The 21237-nt window shown below is 34.2% G+C and overlaps 1 protein-coding gene across 4 annotated transcripts in view; it reads left to right on the top strand.

Annotated features, from left to right (window-relative positions):
- The window catches only part of LOC125061080 (putative uncharacterized protein DDB_G0282133), a 33077-nt gene that overhangs the window by 11108 nt on the left and 732 nt on the right, over positions 1-21237 (top strand). For all 4 annotated transcript variants that reach the window (XM_047666210.1, XM_047666208.1, XM_047666212.1 and 1 more), the window contains 15 exons: positions 829-918; positions 1690-1789; positions 2523-2689; positions 3726-3836; positions 5660-5802; positions 6018-6094; positions 9707-9782; positions 11110-11192; positions 12302-12377; positions 13784-13868; positions 14965-15032; positions 15780-15900; positions 16744-16859; positions 17643-17740; positions 19494-20874. In XM_047666210.1, the coding sequence (XP_047522166.1) occupies positions 829-918; positions 1690-1789; positions 2523-2689; positions 3726-3836; positions 5660-5802; positions 6018-6094; positions 9707-9782; positions 11110-11192; positions 12302-12377; positions 13784-13868; positions 14965-15032; positions 15780-15900; positions 16744-16859; positions 17643-17740; positions 19494-20874 (2792 nt within the window). The remainder of the gene's footprint in view (positions 1-828; positions 919-1689; positions 1790-2522; positions 2690-3725; positions 3837-5659; positions 5803-6017; positions 6095-9706; positions 9783-11109; positions 11193-12301; positions 12378-13783; positions 13869-14964; positions 15033-15779; positions 15901-16743; positions 16860-17642; positions 17741-19493; positions 20875-21237) is intronic.

The raw sequence follows: 21237 nt of genomic DNA, 5'->3' as shown, positions 1-21237 counted from the left end.
TAATAATCCATCTTTCTCTGTTCATCACGCAGTAAACACAATTTGATAGAAAAAGACGAAAGTACTTTCAGTGCAATATGACGGACTGACCCCCTTCTACATTAATAATCCATCTTTCTCTGTTCATCACGCAGTAAACACAATTTGATAGAAAAAGACGAAAGTACTTTCAGTGCAATATGACGGACTGACCCCCTTCTACATTAATAATCCATCTTTCTCTGTTCATCACGCAGTAAACACAATTTGATAGAAAAAGACGAAAGTACTTTCAGTGCAATATGACGGACTGACCCCCTTCTACATTAATAATCCATCTTTCTCTGTTCATCACGCAGTAAACACAATTTGATAGAAAAAGACGAAAGTACTTTCAGTGCAATATGACGGACTGACCCCCTTCTACATTAATAATCCATCTTTCTCTGTTCATCACGCAGTAAACACAATTTGATAGAAAAAGACGAAAGTACTTTCAGTGCAATATGACGGACTGACCCCCTTCTACATTAATAATCCATCTTTCTCTGTTCATCACGCAGTAAACACAATTTGATAGAAAAAGACGAAAGTACTTTCAGTGCAATATGACGGACTGACCCCCTTCTACATTAATAATCCATCTTTCTCTGTTCATCACGCAGTAAACACAATTTGATAGAAAAAGACGAAAGTACTTTCAGTGCAATATGACGGACTGACCCCCTTCTACATTAATAATCCATCTTTCTCTGTTCATCACGCAGTAAACACAATTTGATTGAAAAAGACGAAACTACTTTGAGTGCAATAAGACGTTTAGTTTAATTAATTGTCTTTTAATTTCAGGCAACAAGTCTGGTGTCAATATGAAGAACGAAGATCCCTTCAAACTCATGGAAATCAAAGCTATTAAGACGGCCTTACAAAAAACTAAAGGTTATTTATTTATATATTCTTAGTTATTTTTTAATTCATAGTTATCACAATGAGCTATTTGAAAAGATTTTAAAAACGTGTGTGAAAAATGTATTTTCTGTATTGGCTTTAAAAAATCAAATTAATTTGTAATTTCTAAAATCCGCCATAACGTGACACAAGATGGCGTCGCACGTATGACGTAAAATGCCAATAACAGGTAAACAAACATGTATTTCTTAAATTACACAAATTCTTCGCCAAATTTGATAGACAGTATAAGGGTGAGATAAGCGGAGACATTATTTATTTAAGACTAATCTGTGACCGTTGTGTCACGTGACTCAATATATGAATATCAATAGTAATGGATATTTTTGATAAATTAATTATTATTTCATACTGTCACTCTTTCATCCCTTTCTGTCATATTAATATGATAAAAAGAGACAGATGTTTTCGTTTTAATGGTACAATTAGGAAGAGTATTGGGTATTTATTTTCGCGCTACAAAGCGTTTTGATATTTCTTAAAATGTAAATTTGCGACGAAATGTCTAGTTTATAGGGTAGATAGGGGTTGAGCACTTTTTACATAAATAATTATCTAAATTTCAAATTAGCACTTCGCTAATTGCACCATACATTTATAATTAAACTTTGCAAATATACGTGCATGCGTTAGTTTCTAGTATCATTTATGGGAAAGCATAGACAAACTTACTCTATAACATAGACAATAGAGTTAGTCTATTGCAATCTTTTTCAATGAAATTTAATTGTTTTTTTGTAGATCTCATGAGGTCAGTTGAAACATTTGAAGCGGATCATTTATCTGGAACAACAGAGGACACCTTCCATATGCCGTCCCATTCTAATAATATACACGACAAGTGAGTAGAGTTTTTACTGTAGGCCTATAATTAATATTTACTAGACTACATAAATTATTAATATGACCTTAATAATAATTAATAACTATATATTACTAGCAGACTGGCCAAGCGTTGCTGTGGCTAAGGTTTTTGTTATATTACATAGTACCAAACTATTCCAGGGAAACCGTAGGAGAACACCAGTCATGGGGACCACCATGCTTTTTTGGTGGTTATGCCATTAAATTGTAGCTTATGTGAAACGTTGGTACTTTCAACACAGCGCCATCTGTTAGAATTGTGACTATCAAATAATAAACAAATATTTTGCAATAAAATAATATTGTGGATATAAATTGAGATGTAAGCGATCCTATCTTTTAAGTTAGATCAAACTGCACACGGTGTGCAAATTTGATTGAAATCATTTCGGTAGTTTAGGGGTCCATAGCGGACAAACAACGTGACACGTAATTTATATATATTAAGATTATGTAGCAGATAGAGTTCGCAGTAGCGAAATTATGTATCTTATGTATTTAATATTATATACAGTTGACTCTCGATAATTTGAAATTCAATAGACCAAAGATAAATTTCTAATAACCTAAAAAAATAAGATTATTAAGACATGTTGGGATTAAAATAATATTTAATATAGGATTTTGACCATCTAAGAACAGTTCTATGATCAAAATTGGTGAAGTAGTTTTTGAAATATGATTTAATTGTTATAAATTGCTTTTTATAGCAAATCGGAATCGGGCAGCGTGGGTGGATGGTCCGGGGAAGGCAGCGTTTGTCGGGTTTTGAACTCACTACCGCACCGGCATAAGTTCACGAACGAGCACTCCGGACAAAATCACTCGCAACGGACCCAGAATCATATCCAGAATCGCCAAATGCAACCACAGCAAAGTAAGTATAGAAAACTAACAAAAAATATATTTTCTCGTGATGTCCTAAGGGAGCGTTCAAGTATTACATAACGAATTTTGGGGGTGGGGGGGTTTAATAATCTCCAAACATTTCGTGACGTAATACTTGATCGCTCCCTAAACGGCTGGACCGATTTTGATGAAATTTTTGTGTGTTGAAGTGGATTTGAAAAAGACATTCACATTGCCAGAGAGCTTACAAATGCGTTGCTGGATTTTTAAGAATGCTATCCTAATAATTCCTTAAGGGGTTATAAGGATAGATCAAAGAACTTCGATCCAAATCCGACTCCGATTTCAAAGAATTTCGATCGATCGATTAGAGATTCGATCAGCCTATTTTTTGGTCCATTTGGACGTAAGTCTCCTCCATCTTTGTGGCCTCTGCATCTTCTGCCCAACTTGCTTGACTATTTTTGTTCTGACGAGGTCTCCATTCACGGAGCCTGCTGGTCAAATATAAAACAAACATTTAGATCACTTTTTAAGAAATTAACACAAAGAAATAAGCGTCTGAACGCACGCATAAATATTTTACAACCAATATATAGTCTTCTTTTTAATGGAATTTTTGAACAAATTTATAGTTTTCTCTTAGTAATAGTTATGTGTAGAGCAGTGTTGGCCTAGTGGCTTCAGCGTGCGACTCTCATCCCTGAGGTCGATCTCCGGCTGTGCACAAATGGACTTACTTTATATGTGCGCATTTAACATTCGCTCGAACGGTAAAGGAAAACATCGTGAGGAAACCGATATGTCTTAGACCCAAAAAGTTGACGGCGTGTGTCAGGCACTGGAGGCTGATCTCCTACTTACCTATTAGATTTAAAAATGATCATGAAACAGATTCAGAAATCTGAGGCTTTGACCTAAAGAGGTTGTAGCGCCACTGATTTATTTTTTATTTTAATAGTTATGTGTAAACTATGCTGTTGCCTGTTAAAGGGTATGCAATTAGTTTTAATTCTTATTTTTAGATTAGGCAACGTTTTTTAAATTAAAAAATGAATTTTCAGGCCACGAAGCAAATATCAATTCGCTTCAAGAGCTTGCGCAGGAGTTGCGTATGGAGACTGAAAAGATAATGGGCGAACGAGCTCGCATCAAGGACCTCGTTACAAATAAAGGTATATAAATGACGAAAAGATGTTAATTACTACATTTACTACCAGTTCGGGTCAGAGGCGTAGAACTGGCAAGAAAGTCTCCGCCACTCTTTTCAATTGCCAAGTATTGTCATACAAATTGTTTGTAAGGCAGGGTATAGGTCGGTTATCGAAAGCTGGCGCGTTCACAGTACTCACACTAATGCAATTTCACTATACAGTATGTTTAAAAATATTACTTTTTTATTTTAGTCTACTCTGGTTTTAGTAAGATTGGGTGGGTTGTAAATAAATAAAAATGTGTCAAATACATATAAATATTATGTGCATACGAGGGTGGATCCAAAAGTTCTAAGCCCGACCAAGAATGTATAAGAGTAGTTTGTGTAAATAATTTTTCATTTTTCGACATAAGCTCCATCTAGCTCAACACACTTCACTTTTACTTCACTAACTATGCTTTCAATACTCCTCTTAGAAACCCCAGCCGCATCTGATGTCAAATTAAATATAAAATTTTTTCATTAAACTGTTTTTATTAAGATGCTTAAAATAATTAAAAACATTGTGCACCATTTCACGAGATTGCCCTGGTAATGTTAGAAAAAAGATCAACATGTATAAAATAATAATAATATAAAACAGTAAAGATCGACATAAACAGTAGCAAAAGAAAAACAATAACTGTCTCTTTTATACTCATAAGCTTGACCGAGCGCGAGAGAGACGGACAGTCTTTTCGTGATGTATTTGTGATTGTATTTCAGTTTGACATCACGCCTCGCGCTTATTCACAGACACTACACAAGCACAAAGTGTAAATGTGTTGAAGCCGCCAGCTTTAGATAACATACCTATAGTCATAAATATTTAAACCGGAGCTAATCAATCCCAACCACATTTAAATAATCGTCAAACTTATGTAGTAAACGCCGATTGGTTTTATTAAAATAACTCGTAAAATATACAATATTTAATAAAATCGCTAGTAACAGCTCTCGGCCATACTAATGTGCTCTAATTTAATTAATTTTTGGCTCCATAATACTCGCCATGATTAAATAAAAACGAAATAAGACAAAAGGTAGAAAGTGACTTAGTGATAAAAAAAAGGGTGCGTGTACTTATGTACGCGCGTTAGTTATACTTCTTTGGCATTATTAAAAATAGTTTTTGATTGCATGCAAATAATTACAATTAAATAATCAAAGATTGGAAAAGGAGTCATTATAGTCAATAAAGTTCAGTTTACATTTGAAAAATTTTATACATATTTATTATTATTCTCTTACATTAAGTGTAACATAAATTCTATTATTATTCGAATGTTGTTTTTAAATTATGTCCAATGCCGTAGCATCTTCCGTGACACATGAATAAAGATATTTTGAGTATTGACAACCAAGATATTTAACAAATTTTTCTTACTATAGTCGTTTTTTTAATTAGACGAAGTCAACTGACGTTTACGGTGTTGTCAGTTTTTAATGAAATAAAAATAGTGTTGTGACAAAGTAAAAACCCCTGAATGAATGATCGGTGATGGCACTAGTCGCCGCGCCGCGCTTTGTAATAAGACGTCAAAAAAGTGATTGTAGTTACATAGTACTAGTACCTAACTTATATCAGAGCACTTTTATACAATTTTGAAATAGAAATAATATTATTTTATTGTTTGAAATGATTAACTATTCACACTCATTGTTCATTCATCTGATTGAACAAGAACTGAACGCATCACTATTACTTTAAATATGGCAACATTATTTTACAAAGTGACATTAGCTACTGTCAGTTGGCTTCGTCTAATTAAAAATACGACTATATATCAATTTAATGATTAGTTGCCGAAGCCAACCGAAAGCCGAAGAAAGTGAATGAGGAAGTCAGTGTGTCCTGCCCTGGACCTGCTGAAAGAAGGCAAATGCAACTGAGGGCTCTGCTTGCCGAGAAGCAACGGGAGTTGGAGCTTTTGCTTAATAAGGAGGTAATCTTAATGTATATAAATTACGTGTCACGCTGTTTGTCCGCTATGGACTCCTAAACTACCGAGTCTGCTAGTTTTATATAAAAACTAAAAAAAGCAACATGGCGCGTAACCGAAAAACGTGACGATTTTTTACATTGCTAAAAAAATTTCTCCCTTACGCCGATAAAGAAGTTTCACTTCAATTATATTTTGATTGATTTTTTCAACTTCAGGTAATGAATGCGAGCTCGGAATCGCCGCAAGTAAAGGCGGATTCCCGCGCGGTGTCTGTCGCTAATCAGTCGTATAGGTTAGTAGATATTGTTAAACATACAAATTATGTACTCAATATATATTAAGATATTTATCTATATATATGTCGGAGATTCAACACGATTAATTACAAAGTTGATATCACTACCGTCGTCCGACATTATTACTTAATATCTAAACACAGTCAGTGCGCGCGTCCGGCTCAGGCGCCGATCGGAAAGCAACTCAAGCTCTTCACGACCGATTCTACCCACTAATGACAGCTTGACTTTGACAATTGACACATTGACACTTTACAACCTGTAAGATGTCTATGATACGTGGTGTTGCCATTGCGTGGTGTTGCACGTGTAATCAAACAAATTACACCGTGCTCTATTATAACCTAATCTCTGACATATATGTATATTTCTTTTTGTATTTGAGAAGGGTGGGTGAGAGGTAAATTGCCAGGTGTTTTTATTACTAAAAAATTTACTTTATTATTAATATAAATTTTCGACACTTTTAATATTTTAATGATAATTAAATTCATTAAATTACTAACATATCTGTAATGTCCTGCTTCTTGGAGTGTTTTACGGCTCACCAACACCACAACACTTGTACAAACGTCCTACACACAACCGCTCCGTTCGGGTGTCGGATTACGACTGCCAGTCTGACAAGTGACGTAGGCGCATGAGACAACCAAGCAACACTTTATTTAGTCAATACACTACATCCCTTTTTTGTTTTATTTGTTTTTATTGATTATATCTCTCTGATTACTCATTAATGTAATTTGGATGTAATGAGATGGATTTTACATGAATCAAACATAATTAATGAAATTAAAGTTTTATGCAGCTACACTAGGGTTAAGTTCCGACATTGATTTCCTCGTCGTTAACTTCATTTCTTTTTAGACATTCCATTCCCCTTGAACTCTTTTCAAATGTACAACGTCCCTTCTTCGAGTTTGACCGGTTTCATCGTTTCTTACCGTGATATCTCCTCCTTTCGTGATTTCCACCGTGTGTGTTTCTGGATTTATTTATTTTATTTTTATTTATTTCCTTTATTCATATTTTTATATACACTATGTCTCCTGGTATTAAATCACATTATCCAGCCTTCCGTTTATCGTATCCGATTTCTTTTCCCATTTGTTTTCTTTTTTTTTTTTTTTTTTTTTTGTCTATCCTTAACCTCAGTGTCTTGTGATGTCCTCTCTATTGTATCGTTTATCATAGGTAATTTATCTCTAAACTTTTGAAGAAAAGTTCTGATGAGGTTCTTCCAGTAACAGAATGTGTTGTACATGGTTAAATATTCCAGTAAACTTTCCTTCCAGTCTTTATTTTCAGCTATACCTATTTTAAGACGTTTAAGTATGACACAGTTTTGTCTTTCGACCTCTCCGCTTTGTCGCAGCCAATATGGTACTGTATTGAAAAGAATAATGTTTAATTTAATGTTTAAGTCTGATGACTTATAGTCTGCTTTTATTTTGATTAACTGGCATCAATTTAATGATCAGACTTTTAGTCTGCTTTTATTTTTATTTACAGGTATCAATTTAATGATCAGACTTTTAGTCTGCTTTTATTTTTATTTACAGGTATCAATTTAATGATCAGACTTTTAGTCTGCTTTTATTTTTATTTACAGATATCAATTTAATGATCAGACTTTTAGTCTGCTTTTATTTTTATTTACAGATATCAATTTAATGATCAGACTTTTAGTCTGCTTTTATTTTTATTTACAGGTATCAATTTAATGATCAGACTTATAGTCTGCTTTTATTTTGATTAACTGGCATCAATTTAATGATCAGACTTTTAGTCTGCTTTTATTTTTATTTACAGGTATCAATTTAATGATCAGACTTTTAGTCTGCTTTTATTTTGATTTACTGGCATCAATTTAATGATCAGACTTTAAGTCTGCTTTTATTTGTATATACAGGTATCAATTTAATGATCAGACTTATAGTCTGCTTTTATTTTTATTTACAGATATCAATTTAATGATCAGACTTTTAGTCTGCTTTTATTTTGATTTACAGGTATCAATTTAATGATCAGACTTTTAGTCTGCTTCTATTTTTATTTACTGGCATCAATTTAATGATCAGACTTTTAGTCTGCTTTTATTTGTATATACAGGTATCAATTTAATGATCAGACTTTTAGTCTGCTTTTATTTTGATTTACAGGTATCAATTTAATGATCATTTGGGTTCCAACTGCTTTGAGTAGATACTCCCTTTTGTTTTACAGTATTAATCACAACCACATAGTTTTAATTAATTTAGTGAACCAGATCCAATTTAGGGTCTTTGTTAAATCTGCGTTAGTTAGGTAGACAGGTACCTACCGATTTAACGGTCAACGGTTGTAAATAAACCTTGCTATTATTATTATTATTTTTTTTTTTGTAGACAAATAGAAACATCACTAAACACAAGCATAATCTTAGTATATATAAATTACTGGTCACATTGTTTGTCCGCTATGGACTCCTAAACTACCGAACCGATATCAATCAAATTTGCACACCGTGTGCAGTTTGATCTAACTTAAAAGATAGGATACATCTCAATTTATACCCGCAATATTATTTTATTGCAAAATATTTGTTTCTTATTTAATAGTCACCATTCTAACAGATGACGCTGTGTTAAAAGTACCAACGTTTCATATAATTCTTTCAACGTTTCTACAATTTAATGGCATAACCCATAAAGCATGGTGGTCCCCATGACTGGTGCTCTCCTACCGTTTCCCCCGAACAGTTCACTACTTTGCAATATAACAAAAACCTTAGCCAAAGCAAGGCTTGGCCGGTCTACCAGTACAATATATTTCTATCACTATGTAGGTAGGTGCTACAAAACAATCGTACATTCAATGTAGGAACCCGTAGTTTAGCTTAGCTGAACCTATAGGTAATTATTTGTGTATATCCTTAGCTCACTAATTGCAGAGGTTTGTTGCTTACTGTTTAAATGTAGGTACGACAATATTAAATATTGTAATACAAGCAAAACATTTATGAAATATGAAAACAATAAGTACCTAAGTGCTGTTCATATTTCCCGTCAACAATAAAATTATCTACATTCGTTCAGAAGTCAAGATGCAACTGTTTCTGCTATCAATAGCTAATGATTAAAACAACCGGGTCATAGTAAATTATAGGCAAAGCACTCTGGGAATGACGTCACTTGTTTAGTGCACCGTATCTTTCCCTTTTTTTTTTTTTTTTACTTATGTGTACTCACTTTTTTTCCTCGTCGCCACATGTAATGTCCTGCTTCTTGGAGTGTTTTACGGCTCACCAACACCACAACACTTGTACAAACGTCCTACACACAACCGCTCCGTTCGGGTGTCGGATTACGACTGCCAGTCTGACAAGTGACGTAGGCGCATGAGACAACCAAGCAACACTTTATTTAGTCAATACACTACAATATCTTCCTTTTTCCCTCCCTCTAAGTCTCGGAAATCTAAAGTTTTAGATTTGTATAAATATGAACAAGAGTTAAAAATTAGTTTGACATGTGTAAGGTACGCACGCACTTTTTTATTATAAAATGATACACCACACATACACTTTTTTTTACCATGGTAATCTTCATTCATGAATTTTGTTACAGTGAGCCTGAAGAAGCTGAATCATCGGAACACATTCAGATTGATTCACAGAATTCTAGAGAAACTGAAAATTTCAGAGTAAGTTAACCTTTGCATTTTAATTAATACGATATTTTTTATAGCATGAGCAATGAGCCCATGGGTCGCCCAAAAAGGTCAGTCATCGCAGCCTTTTTGTGGGTGCGTTGCCGGACTTTTGTATGTTGTTTTGATGATGTAGCGCTCGCTTAAAGCCATACACTTTGTGTTCCGTAGAATCATCGTTTTTAGTAGGTATATTAATCTAGGGGTAATCCTAAGTTATGCAAGAAATAACGTAAAGAATGCAGTTTTAATACTCACATGGTTCTTTGGACTATCGTACTCTCCGGCGCTCTGTGCCATATATTTCGTCTATAGAGCAACCCACGCTTTTTCACAATAATACTAGTATTTTTTGTTCATTACCATTTCCAGCCTAAATTTCCTAATTTTTATTTTTCACTTTTTAGTTTGATGTGCTTTAAAAGCGTGTTTTTTAGTTTTTTTTAACTATTATTTATTTACACATATTACCTTATGTCTAAGCTTGAAAACAAAATGCATTTTCGAGGATTCCTACCAAAAAAAATTTTACGTTTATGTACTACTAGCCGTTTCGCGCCCGCTTTGCTGGACGAATTAAAATAAATTTTATGTTTCATTATTTTATTTTTTTTTCATATTTTTATTATTCTTCTTTTTAACTTCCCGCTAAGAAAATTGAAATATTTCGAAAATCGAGTTTTTAACAGATGTTGACGTTTTGCGGTTCTAGGAAGCCTCTTTTGTTTTTATTAGCGGGAAAAATTTTCATAAAAGTAAAACAGAAATAAAAAAATGAAAGAACGTTGGAATTAAAAAAATAAATAGCCATAAACCATCTAGGAAAAAATTCGCATCGAATGGTGGTAGTTTCATGTCGATACGATCAGTGGTTTAAGCGTGAAAGAGCCTCAAACGAAGACCATTTTCATTTTATATAATAGATTATTTTTGAGAGCTTTGCTTACTTTTGCTGACAAGAGGAGGGGGGGGGGGGGATAAATTGAAGTAAATCTGCTTACGTAATACTTGAACTTGAACTTTTTTAAAATTTTTACTAATTCAATATATTTTTAATTCGCACTCCGTACGCGCGTTAGCTTTTTATCTTAAACTAAAACGTCAATCGCTCTTAAATCTAGTCTAGCGTTGTCAAACCATTCTTGGATGAAGTTTGACGTATTTGACAGAGCTCAAGACGAGATTGTCACATTTAGTGTGACTAAATTCGATGCAAGAAAAAAAATTGAAATTGTAAAATTTAATGATGCGTTTTAATTTGTTAGAGCGTACTTCTAATGGAATACGATATTAATTTTACTTATTAAAATATCAATTACAGGGTGGCGGTGACAGTGCGCTCGGCAGCCGTTCAAACACAGCCCCGTCCCAACATGCGAGTGCATACTGTAGCGATACTGACAGGTATTTATTTCACCTCAATTCTATCGAAAAACGCCAATCAACCGTATAACAAAAAGTGTTATTTAGTCCCTCATATTCGCCTATATTACGCCAGGATACACGTTAGGGGGCGTCCATAAATTACGTGAGGTGTTTAAGGGGGTGAGGGGGTCGAGTCAAATCTCATTTAATCTAACGTTGGAGAGAGTCGGTGATTGATGACATTTCACTTATTTTGTTTTAGTCGTAAATAAAAGAGCCATTTTTTTTTCTTTTTACAATAACAATCCAACGCGTTTACGTAAGAAACTCACATTTTGAAAAATCTCACGTGAGATTGGGGGATGGGAGAGGGGGTTTAATAAAATCTCACATCTCACCAGGGGGGAGGGAGGTACAGAAAATTTAAAAAAAACACCTCACGTATTTTATGGACGCCCCCTTATGTGTGTGCACTGCGAAATTTATAATGATGTGTAAGCACATATTTCATTCATAACATATATTTTTCTAAAGTAAACTTGTAAATTAATAATTAATTTATCAAAAAAAGCCATAATTAGCCATTGCAGAAAATGCTTTAGAGTAGCCTGCATCAGCACATACCTTCCCATACATACCCTTACTTTCACAAAATTAAACACAATACAGCCGAATATGGTATTACTTAGTTATATGTATTTAATCATGTTTATTGGTTTGTTTCTTTTGTAACCTTTTTGTATAGTTGTTTTTTGTTAGTTAAATTAAAAATAATGATTCATGAATCAGTCACGTGACACAAGACGGTCACAGATAAGGTCGATGATGACGTGGCATACTTGTAAATAATTGTCTTCCTATCAAACGCAAACACTGTCTTGGTGTTTAATTTCGTCGAACAACGATTTTGATTATATATAATGTGTATTTGTGTTAATTAAAAATGATAAAACAAACGTCACGACGACGTTATGACGTCATAGGGACTAATGAGACGCCATCTTGTCTAGATAAGCGATTTTAGAATAAAATTATCAATTTCTATAGTTTAACTTCCATAGTCATTAAATAAATAATCTATTGTCAAATAGCCCATAATTTTTAATAATTGATCTAATAAAAGGTGTTTCCAATTTATAAAATTTCAGTGCGTCAAGAGGGAAGTCTAATCAACGGAACCGACAACGTCGACGAACGCAAGATCGTCTTGAAGGCAATGAGCACGTATGTCGTTTCGTTATACATAGTTTTTATAATGGGGTCGGCATTCCTTCAACGAATCTAATATATATCCCTGTCTCTCTCTACCTATTTCTCTGTCTTTTTCTCTCATGTTTGTACGCTATGAAAAGAGACAGATGCGTACTTTAGTTAAACGTATTAGAGAAGATTCTATGAACAATTATAGAACCAACATGCAGAGCATGGCTTATAAGCGACACCCATTAACATTCCCCTTTCCAAAAGGCTCGCGAGTGTTGCCAGCTTTTAAATCTACCATAGATCAGACAATGATAAGTACATTCATTCATATATCGAGTGTTTTATATTTTAATAGTGCCTTCAAGATTTCTTAATAATTTAATTCGTCCTGAAAAGTAATTAAATTGTATTTATCATATTCTGACGTATGACCACTGAAATATATTTCTTTCTCCATTTGTTTTTGTCATTGTCTCCCTAATTGTATTTATTTTGGTTTTAAATTAAAACATTCTTTATTTCTCACTTTCCTCGAGTTGTTTATTAAAGCCATTAAGTTTAAAGGCACACCAACAAGGAATTCCGTTGCTTTAAATTGAAATTAACATACTAGAGTTATTCTATAAATTTGACAAGGCCAAAACGTTTTACTATGTACTGACTTATTCCCCAAGCCAACTGACTATGTACGCAGAAGCGTGTACGCAGCCTCGCACAATCAATCTTTGTAAATATTTTGTATGAAGTATTATTTAAGAATTCGTGTGAATTTGGTGAGGGCCAGTGGTGAATTCCAAAAAAAAAATTATTTAAATTACTTTATTTACTAATTCAATATCAATCGGCACGATTATTACTAGTTGAGAATTCCGGTCCGATGTGAGGTATCCGATCAAAAGCTATTGGTATCTGTAGTCCGTTTTCTTTTATAATGGTGTTGCGTCAGAGGGGTACAGGTATTGCTTATGCGGGGCAAAAGAAGTGCAATGGATTTGTAACATGTGACAAATGGCTTTTGGGGGGCCTCATAGCCTAGCGGTCTTATTAAGTGGCAGCTAGGTGAGGGGTACCGGGTTAGATTCCCGGTTCGAGGGCAAGTTTTAATTTAATTTAAATTTGTTCTCGGCCTTTGCGAGGGTTGTGCGGTACCGGGCGAGTGCTTAAACCGTACATAGAGGACACGGTCGAATTTCTAAAAGACGAGCACGAATTATAAAAAAAATCCTATACTTGACGCTGGCTAATGCACAAATCGTGCCAGAGCCATATATTAAAAAAAAATGGCTTTCGTTTTTGTAGTGTCTTATCTTCCAATAGCATTTCCGACGTTTTCATACGCAATTTCTACCTCTCAATATCCGTAGCTGATCGCGCGGTACAATAGGAGTACAAGAATATATCTGATAATTAATTTTTAATATTTACAGTTGCCTCAAAATAATTGCGTGAACAATTCGCGACACGAACCACGTCCGGAACCGAATAACATGACGCCGCCAGCTTCACAACACGGTAAGAACATTTTTCTATTGATGTGAAACATCTATAGGCTCACTTGTAAACCGATTTGTTGGCATGGCGACGCTTGCCGTGGCGACGGGTCGCCACGCTATACTAAGGTATACATATTAGGTTGGGGAAAAAGTCTTTTCGCATTATACTATGTATGAACTTGTAATAAAATCTCTTTGGCTATACTATATGTATTTGCCTGTTTTGATGTGAAACATCAGTAGCCGTACGTAAAACCGATTTCTGGCGTGGCGACGCCACGCTATATGATGGTATATATATACAGTCTATATGCAGTAGTCTGTACGGTGTGTGTGTATTTCGAAGTCACTGATTAAACGAATTAAGTATTCACGATTTGAAATAAATTCGTAAATTTTTGTATTTAATGAAAAATAATGTTTATTCAATAAATAGCCATCGTTATCTGGAAAAAAAATCGTAATATTTTATTTTATCATTATGACATATTTAGTTCCTATCACAATCTGTTCTTTTCTGCTTTTCATATTTTACTTTATTTTTTTTTTATTATTTACTATTTTTAGTACAGTCTACAGTTAGTTTAAGTAAATAAAAAAAATCAGCTGGTTAGTAATCATTTATGATGACCTCGTTATCGATACATGTCGGAAAGAGGGGACTCTTTGATCAAACCATAGATTTTGTAGGACAAATATTTTTTCGAATAATTTAGATAATTGTCTTGAGATTTAACAAAAAAAAATTCAGTTAGTAATCAATATTTGAGAATCATCAAATCAACATATTTTATCCTAGCTACTTCTGTTAGCTACCACAATCGAGAGTTTCGTACAGGAAATTATTGGGCGTCTCATCAAAATAAAGCTACTCACGGAAAATTAGCTTGATAGTAATCAAGTGCAAAAATGGGCGATGGATCCTGTACTATTTACTTTTACAAAATAATGTCGATGTTTCACATCTGCCAGGCGTCCCGTGACGGCTCACATTTTTGATGTTTTTTTATTTTGTCTCGGTTTAGAACAATTCCGTGTTTAGTTAAGTTAAGTTCATACCTAAGCTTTAAAAAAAGAGAAAGAAATGTTTATTCACTATTAATACTTTGTTTCAGTTGATAATGCTACAAATATGCCGTATCCACACATGCCGCCGCCATGTTGGAATTCTAAATCTAATCAGGTATGTAATTTGTATTTAAATCTTCGGTAAAATACCGTACCATTTCTTTTAAGGCCGTCAACGCGAGCCTCCTGCCAGTTTGCCCGTCGTTTTATATATATAAAAATTAAACTCCTTAACGGCTCGACGGAATTTGATGAAATTTTTTGTGTGTTTTCAAGTGGATTCGAGACTGGTATACAATTAAATGTTTTTTTTGAAGTGTGTACAGAGGATAACGGGTCTGCTATTTTTCTTATCAAATCTTTTCCCTTTACAATATTAGCCTAGAAATCAATTTAGTGGTCCCAGTTTTGGGAACTTCATAGAAAATGTCTCCCGATAACAAAAAATTTGTTGATTTTAATCTCGGACATAATAATAACACTTCTTACTGTCCCTATTAAGATTTTTGAAGTGAAAACTTCTTTAGCGGCGTTGTACAGTTTTTTTGGAATGGGTAAAAAATGTTAAACTCGCGTCAGGACACGTGACCTGATCGAAAATTCGTAAGACGGATGGGGAGTAGACAGCTGGCGCGGCGTATTTAATGTAATATAAATTGTCATGTTTGTGTACGATAGCGCAATAAATAAGTATTGTATTCTACCACATAAATGATAGTATTTTTATACTGATAATTAAAGCAATTCGTGCAAAATTATTCCCTAACCATTCCATAATATCAAAAATTCACAACGTTAATATTCAAGTTTTCACTTCTGCCGGCACTCCCGGAGTGCATCCCGTCGTTTTTTTTTATTGCAGGACATGCGAGCCAATCAATTCACCCAAAACAGTCACTCGCAAACCATGGAGCGTCTCCTGGGAACGCCACAGATGACATACCCCCCATCCATGCCTTTTAATATGATGATGCCTTTTGGTGGTGAGTTTGCGAACAAAAATAATCGCTATTAATGTCCTATTTTAGCTTTTTGCTGGATTTTTGGAGTGAAACTTCTTTAGGCGCATGAGGTTATAATTTTTACCGAACGTCACGAAGATGTGCAGCGTTTTTGTCAAAGAGGGAGAGAGCGATTGTGATAATATTTTTTATATTTCGTAAACAGAATTTAGGGAATATTAGTATTTTATATCTTATGCAGAATAATTTATTGAAATCTCAAATGATGAATTGTAAATTTAAATGGCACGTGTTTTTATCATCGAAGCAATACATTCAAAAATTCAATTTATAATTTGTATTAATTTCCGACAATTTTAATATTTTAATGACAATTAAATTCATTAAATTCCTAACATATCTTCCTTTTTCTCTCCCTCTAAGTCTCGCACTTCTAAAGTTTTAGATTTGTATAAATATGAACAATACTTGAAAAATTAGTTTGCCAAAGAAGTTTCACTTCTGTCATGTGTATTTTGTACGCACGCACTTTTTTTTATCTGTATTCGTTTCAGAGATTATTAAAAACAACGCGCTAGAGAAATACTATAACTATGATATTTTAAACGCGAAACTATATGTTCATTTTTTCCCCCCCTTTATGGCTCTGGCACGAACCTATATGTTCATTATTGTTACAAATCAGTGGAGCAGCTGTCTTTCTCGTTTTCATAATATTGGATAGAGATAGCACTACGATTGAAATTTTATCTCAAAAATATAATTTTTGTGTTGATTTAACATGAAATTGCCCATTTTTACATATATTAAAAAAATCGCGAAAGAATTCTTGAAGTACTTTGTTACACCGTTAATGGTTTGCAGGTGTAATGTGTGGCTGCGCTTGCGGCTGCTCGTGCAGTACTTGGGGTGCTTGGTGTTGGCAACAAATACTCATGCAGCAGCGGGATATACATCATATGAGGCAGCAGATAAATCACGTGAGTACTATATTTACATTACTATAAATACTATTATATATTATCTTCAAACGAATATTTTCGAAGGAAATAAGGTAATCGAATAGATTTTAAGACCACAAAATTTATACTTACATACACTTCGACAGGAAACTTATTTTTAATTAATTTTTAATTTATATATAATGTTTTGGCTATATTTTTAATTAATAAAAACTGTGAATTTCATTAAACAGTTAAATAAATAAAACAAAGTTATTGAAGTTATACTTCTTTAGGCGCGTTATGAAAAATTAATGAGAGTGAAATTTTACGATGCGCGCGCACCGTGACACAAAATTAACAGAATGAAGTCGCCCACGGAAGATGCTACGGCATTGGACATAATTTAAAAACAACATTCGAATAATAATAGAATTTATGTTACACTTAATGTAAGAGAATAATAATAAATATTTATTTATTTAATTTTTCAAATGAAACTGAACTTTACTGACTATAATGACTCCTTTTCCAGTCTTTGATTATTTTATTGTAATTAATTATTTGCATGCAATTAAAAAATATTTTTAATAATGCCAAAGAAGTATAACTTCATACGCGCGTACTAAGTACACGCTCCCTTTTTTATTATTATTGGTTCATATTCTAAATAAGGATTCACATTCTGGCACTTCATCACATTTTTATTTTATTTAATTGAGAACTTTAACGCGTAGGAAAGTCAGAAAAATTAATGTTTCTAAATATACATTGCCAGTTCGCAAATGAAGAACTTTTTTTTTTAATTTTTTGTTGTTCCAGTTGGAAGAGCGTTGGCGCGCGGAAACTGCGTCGCACACGCTGAACAACCAAGTTCCGCCCGGAAATCGAGCCAATAACTATTGGGATAATTTTAGAAGGTAAATATTTAAAGTTGTGTTTTTTATTTATATCTTTTATTTGTATCTATAATTTATTATTTCTATTTCAGATGTTAAAACCATAGAACATTAGTTTAATTAGTTTATATGCATATTATTTATTAGGGTAAGGATTGTGTGATTTTCGACCTTATTGCATGGTTTTACGTTTTCATAACATACTTTTTTTTAAATTTTTGTTTAATTCTTTACGAGCATTGATATACAAAAAACCCAAGATGCACACTCAACGTCAAAAAAACGTCCTCAAAAAATGAGCGCAACATTCTAAATTGTGCGCTCATTTCAAATAGTCTCGCGTCTAATAAGTGGAGTCGATGTTATTTATTAGTGTTTTTTTTTATTAATAAATTTATGTGCTTTTGAACTTTTTTGTGTGTAGTTTTTGACTTAAAATTTACGCTATATAAAGTGTAGGTCAGGAGGTAGCCAATTTAACATTTTTTTTTTTAATTTAAAGAAAAAACTTTTTAACCGGATTAAAGTTATGTATTATTATAAATTTACAACTATTTAACATCCAACACCTTTTGTCTTCAGTCACCGTGACCACGCACGCTGTTAAGCACCCGAAAAGTCGGATAAATTTAAAATTATGTTAAATAGTTGTAAATAAAAAAGTCATGTTCGACTCCACTCAATCAAACCTTGTAAAATTTCGTAAAATTGTATTGCTTTAAGTACGTATACACTGCGTTGTAATAACAACTTTAAGCAATTCGCGTAAGGTTGATTTTGCAATAATATATGCTTGTAACATATTCTGTTATAGACATACTGTTATAGAAAGCGACAGAAATAGTGTTTCGGGACACTTTCGAGCGTTACTTTTATTCGAGACTGTGCATCTTGGGATTTTTTGTATATCAATGTTTACGAGACATAAATTTGGACGCCCTTGTAAATTTGTTTACAAGAATTTAAGTAAGAAATCAAACTGTTTTCAAATTCTTATTGTGTGTTTTCTAACGCTATGTTATATTTGTCTTATTTTAACTCAATTTTAACATACTTTATAAAAAAATCCTATTTCATCGTAGGGCTTGAGAGATCGCTTTTCGAATGATGTGCCTCTATAAACTAATTTGTATGGAACTGGTCAAGCTATAGTCGTATTTTTCGTCGTAAGCCAACTGACAGTAGCTAATGTCACTTTGTAAAATAATGTTGCCATATTTAAAGTAATTTGTAAAATAATGTTGCCATATTTAAAGTAATAGTGATACGTTCAGTTCTTGTTCAATCAGATGAATGAACAATGAGTGTGAATAGTTAATCATTTCAAAGTATAAAATAATATTATTTCTATTTTAAAATTGTATAAAAGTGCTCTGATATAAGTTAGGTTCTAGTAGTATGTAACTACAATCAGTTTTTTGATGGCGTATTACAAAGCGAGGCGTGGTGACTAGTGCCATCACCGATCATTAATTCAGGAGTTTTTTCAATCATTCACTTTGTCACAACACTATTTTTATTTCATTAAAAACTGACAACACCGTAAACGTCAGTTGACTTCGTCTAATTAAAAATACGGCTATAGTGTAATTACCATACTAATTAGTTAGCGGGTCACGCTTGTCGAAAGCGATTTATGCTAAAACTGATTGCAATAATCAAATTGATAATTTATATGACGTTCATACGTTAAATTTTACCTTTAAATGATATTTTTTTAGTGGCATAATTCTTTAATGATATAGCGATAATAACTGCAGTGTTTCCATTGCAGTTACTCTCGCCAAAATCTCCTCTCAACAAATAGCAAGACGAACGCGGACGGTCCAAGTTCCACGAACCCGCCTCTCGAACGCTCGCATAACTCATTGCGAAGAGGCTCCGCCCAGGCCTCGCCGTGTGCCACGCCCAAACGAAACACAAACGACCCTAGAGCGGAAGAGCAAATGCGAAACTCTCAGGCGAACGTGGCCTACGAACGATCTCTGTCTTTCTCTTCCGCCCCAGATGTTCTAAACCTCAACCAGAACGAAGACGCACCCGTACCGCGCAATCAGAACGACTCCGCTGCAAACATCAATAGACAAGAAGCCGCCAATAGAAACCTCAATATTACCAACCCCATCCCAGAAATAATTCAGTCCCATTCGAATCTCAATAAGAAAAAGTCCAGCGCGAAACTACCCTCCAAAAATTCTGCCAACAGGAGAAACTATAACGTGCTGGATTTCTCTCAAACGAGCAACATTAATATCGCAAGCACCTCCGAAGCCAATACAACCAGCCAAGAAATAGCCACCTCGAGACTATTTGATATACTACGGGAAAGCATTTACTCGGAGGTCACTACCCTCATCGGTGTCAACGAATCTCATCCAGATTTCCTAATACAACTATTCAAGGAGCTGACGCACATCAGCTCCGACCGTCTGCGGCAAAGAGTTCTTCAAGCAATCCGTCAAATATCTCAATACAATGCGGCTATAGAGAACCAAAACGATTCCACCCAAGAGGAATACTCAATGGAAGCTGTCACCACGACATCGACGGACCATGATAATTATTGTGACGTGCAGAACGGTTTACCGCAGATCGACAACAGAATCCTACGGTTCCTAGTCGTAAAGAGTGAGGATATCTTCACTCCGGAGCTCTTAGAGGCATTTGCGAATATTGTTATCAATAATGCAAATGATAACAGACATGCTAAGAAGCTCCTCGAATCACTCTTGAAATATGAAGGGATGAGGGTTTGCGACGTCTCCACAGACATAATAGAGAACTTGCCAGCCATGATAGGCGTGGAAGAGGACAATCACCACAGTGAAATATCGGAACCGAATTTGCAAGATGTTGCGGGATCTTTGAGTCTGTTTGGTTCGAGCGACACTCAGATGCATCAGATTAACGGCTGTCCATACATTTGGCCTGGACACGTTCATATGGATATGGATTCCACGGACACGAACAATAGTCAAGAAGGGAAATCCGATCTTATAACGTGTTCGGAAATGCTTAACGGTGATTTGGCTGAAGCCGACCAGACGTGTCGCTCCGATGTGAGCGAGAACGCCGGAAATAGACAGGATGGAGATGGCGGTAATGCGGAGGCTCTACCGGATGTCGTCGACACGGAGGAAGTCACCCCTACAGAGGTAATACAACAAGTACTTTATTGTAGATGCCTTCCACTAATGAATTGTGCTGCTCGCTATACCAATAACTGAGGTTACCGTGAGCCTTTAATCTTGACTGATATATCATATATGTTCATATTTATTAACGAAAATACTCAGTAATATTGAATCAGTCCCGCTAGCTCATGGTATTTTTCCTATTTAACGCTTATCATATTGCACCTTTTGCAGTTTTCTACTTGTATTTTAATCTAAATAAATATGAAAACGTTTTTCGCATTTTTAATTATCTTATCTATTTCTTCTCTAGTTTTGACATCTCAAAGGATAGTGCTTTTATAATTTACTGTATGTATTTTTATATTAATGGTATAAATTAGA

Source organism: Pieris napi, chromosome 23, assembly GCF_905475465.1.
Source record: "Pieris napi chromosome 23, ilPieNapi1.2, whole genome shotgun sequence".
Classification (NCBI taxonomy): Eukaryota; Metazoa; Arthropoda; class Insecta; order Lepidoptera; family Pieridae; genus Pieris; species Pieris napi.
The sequence above is the reverse complement of the archived record's forward strand: the minus strand, read 5'-3'. Positions and strand labels throughout refer to the sequence as shown.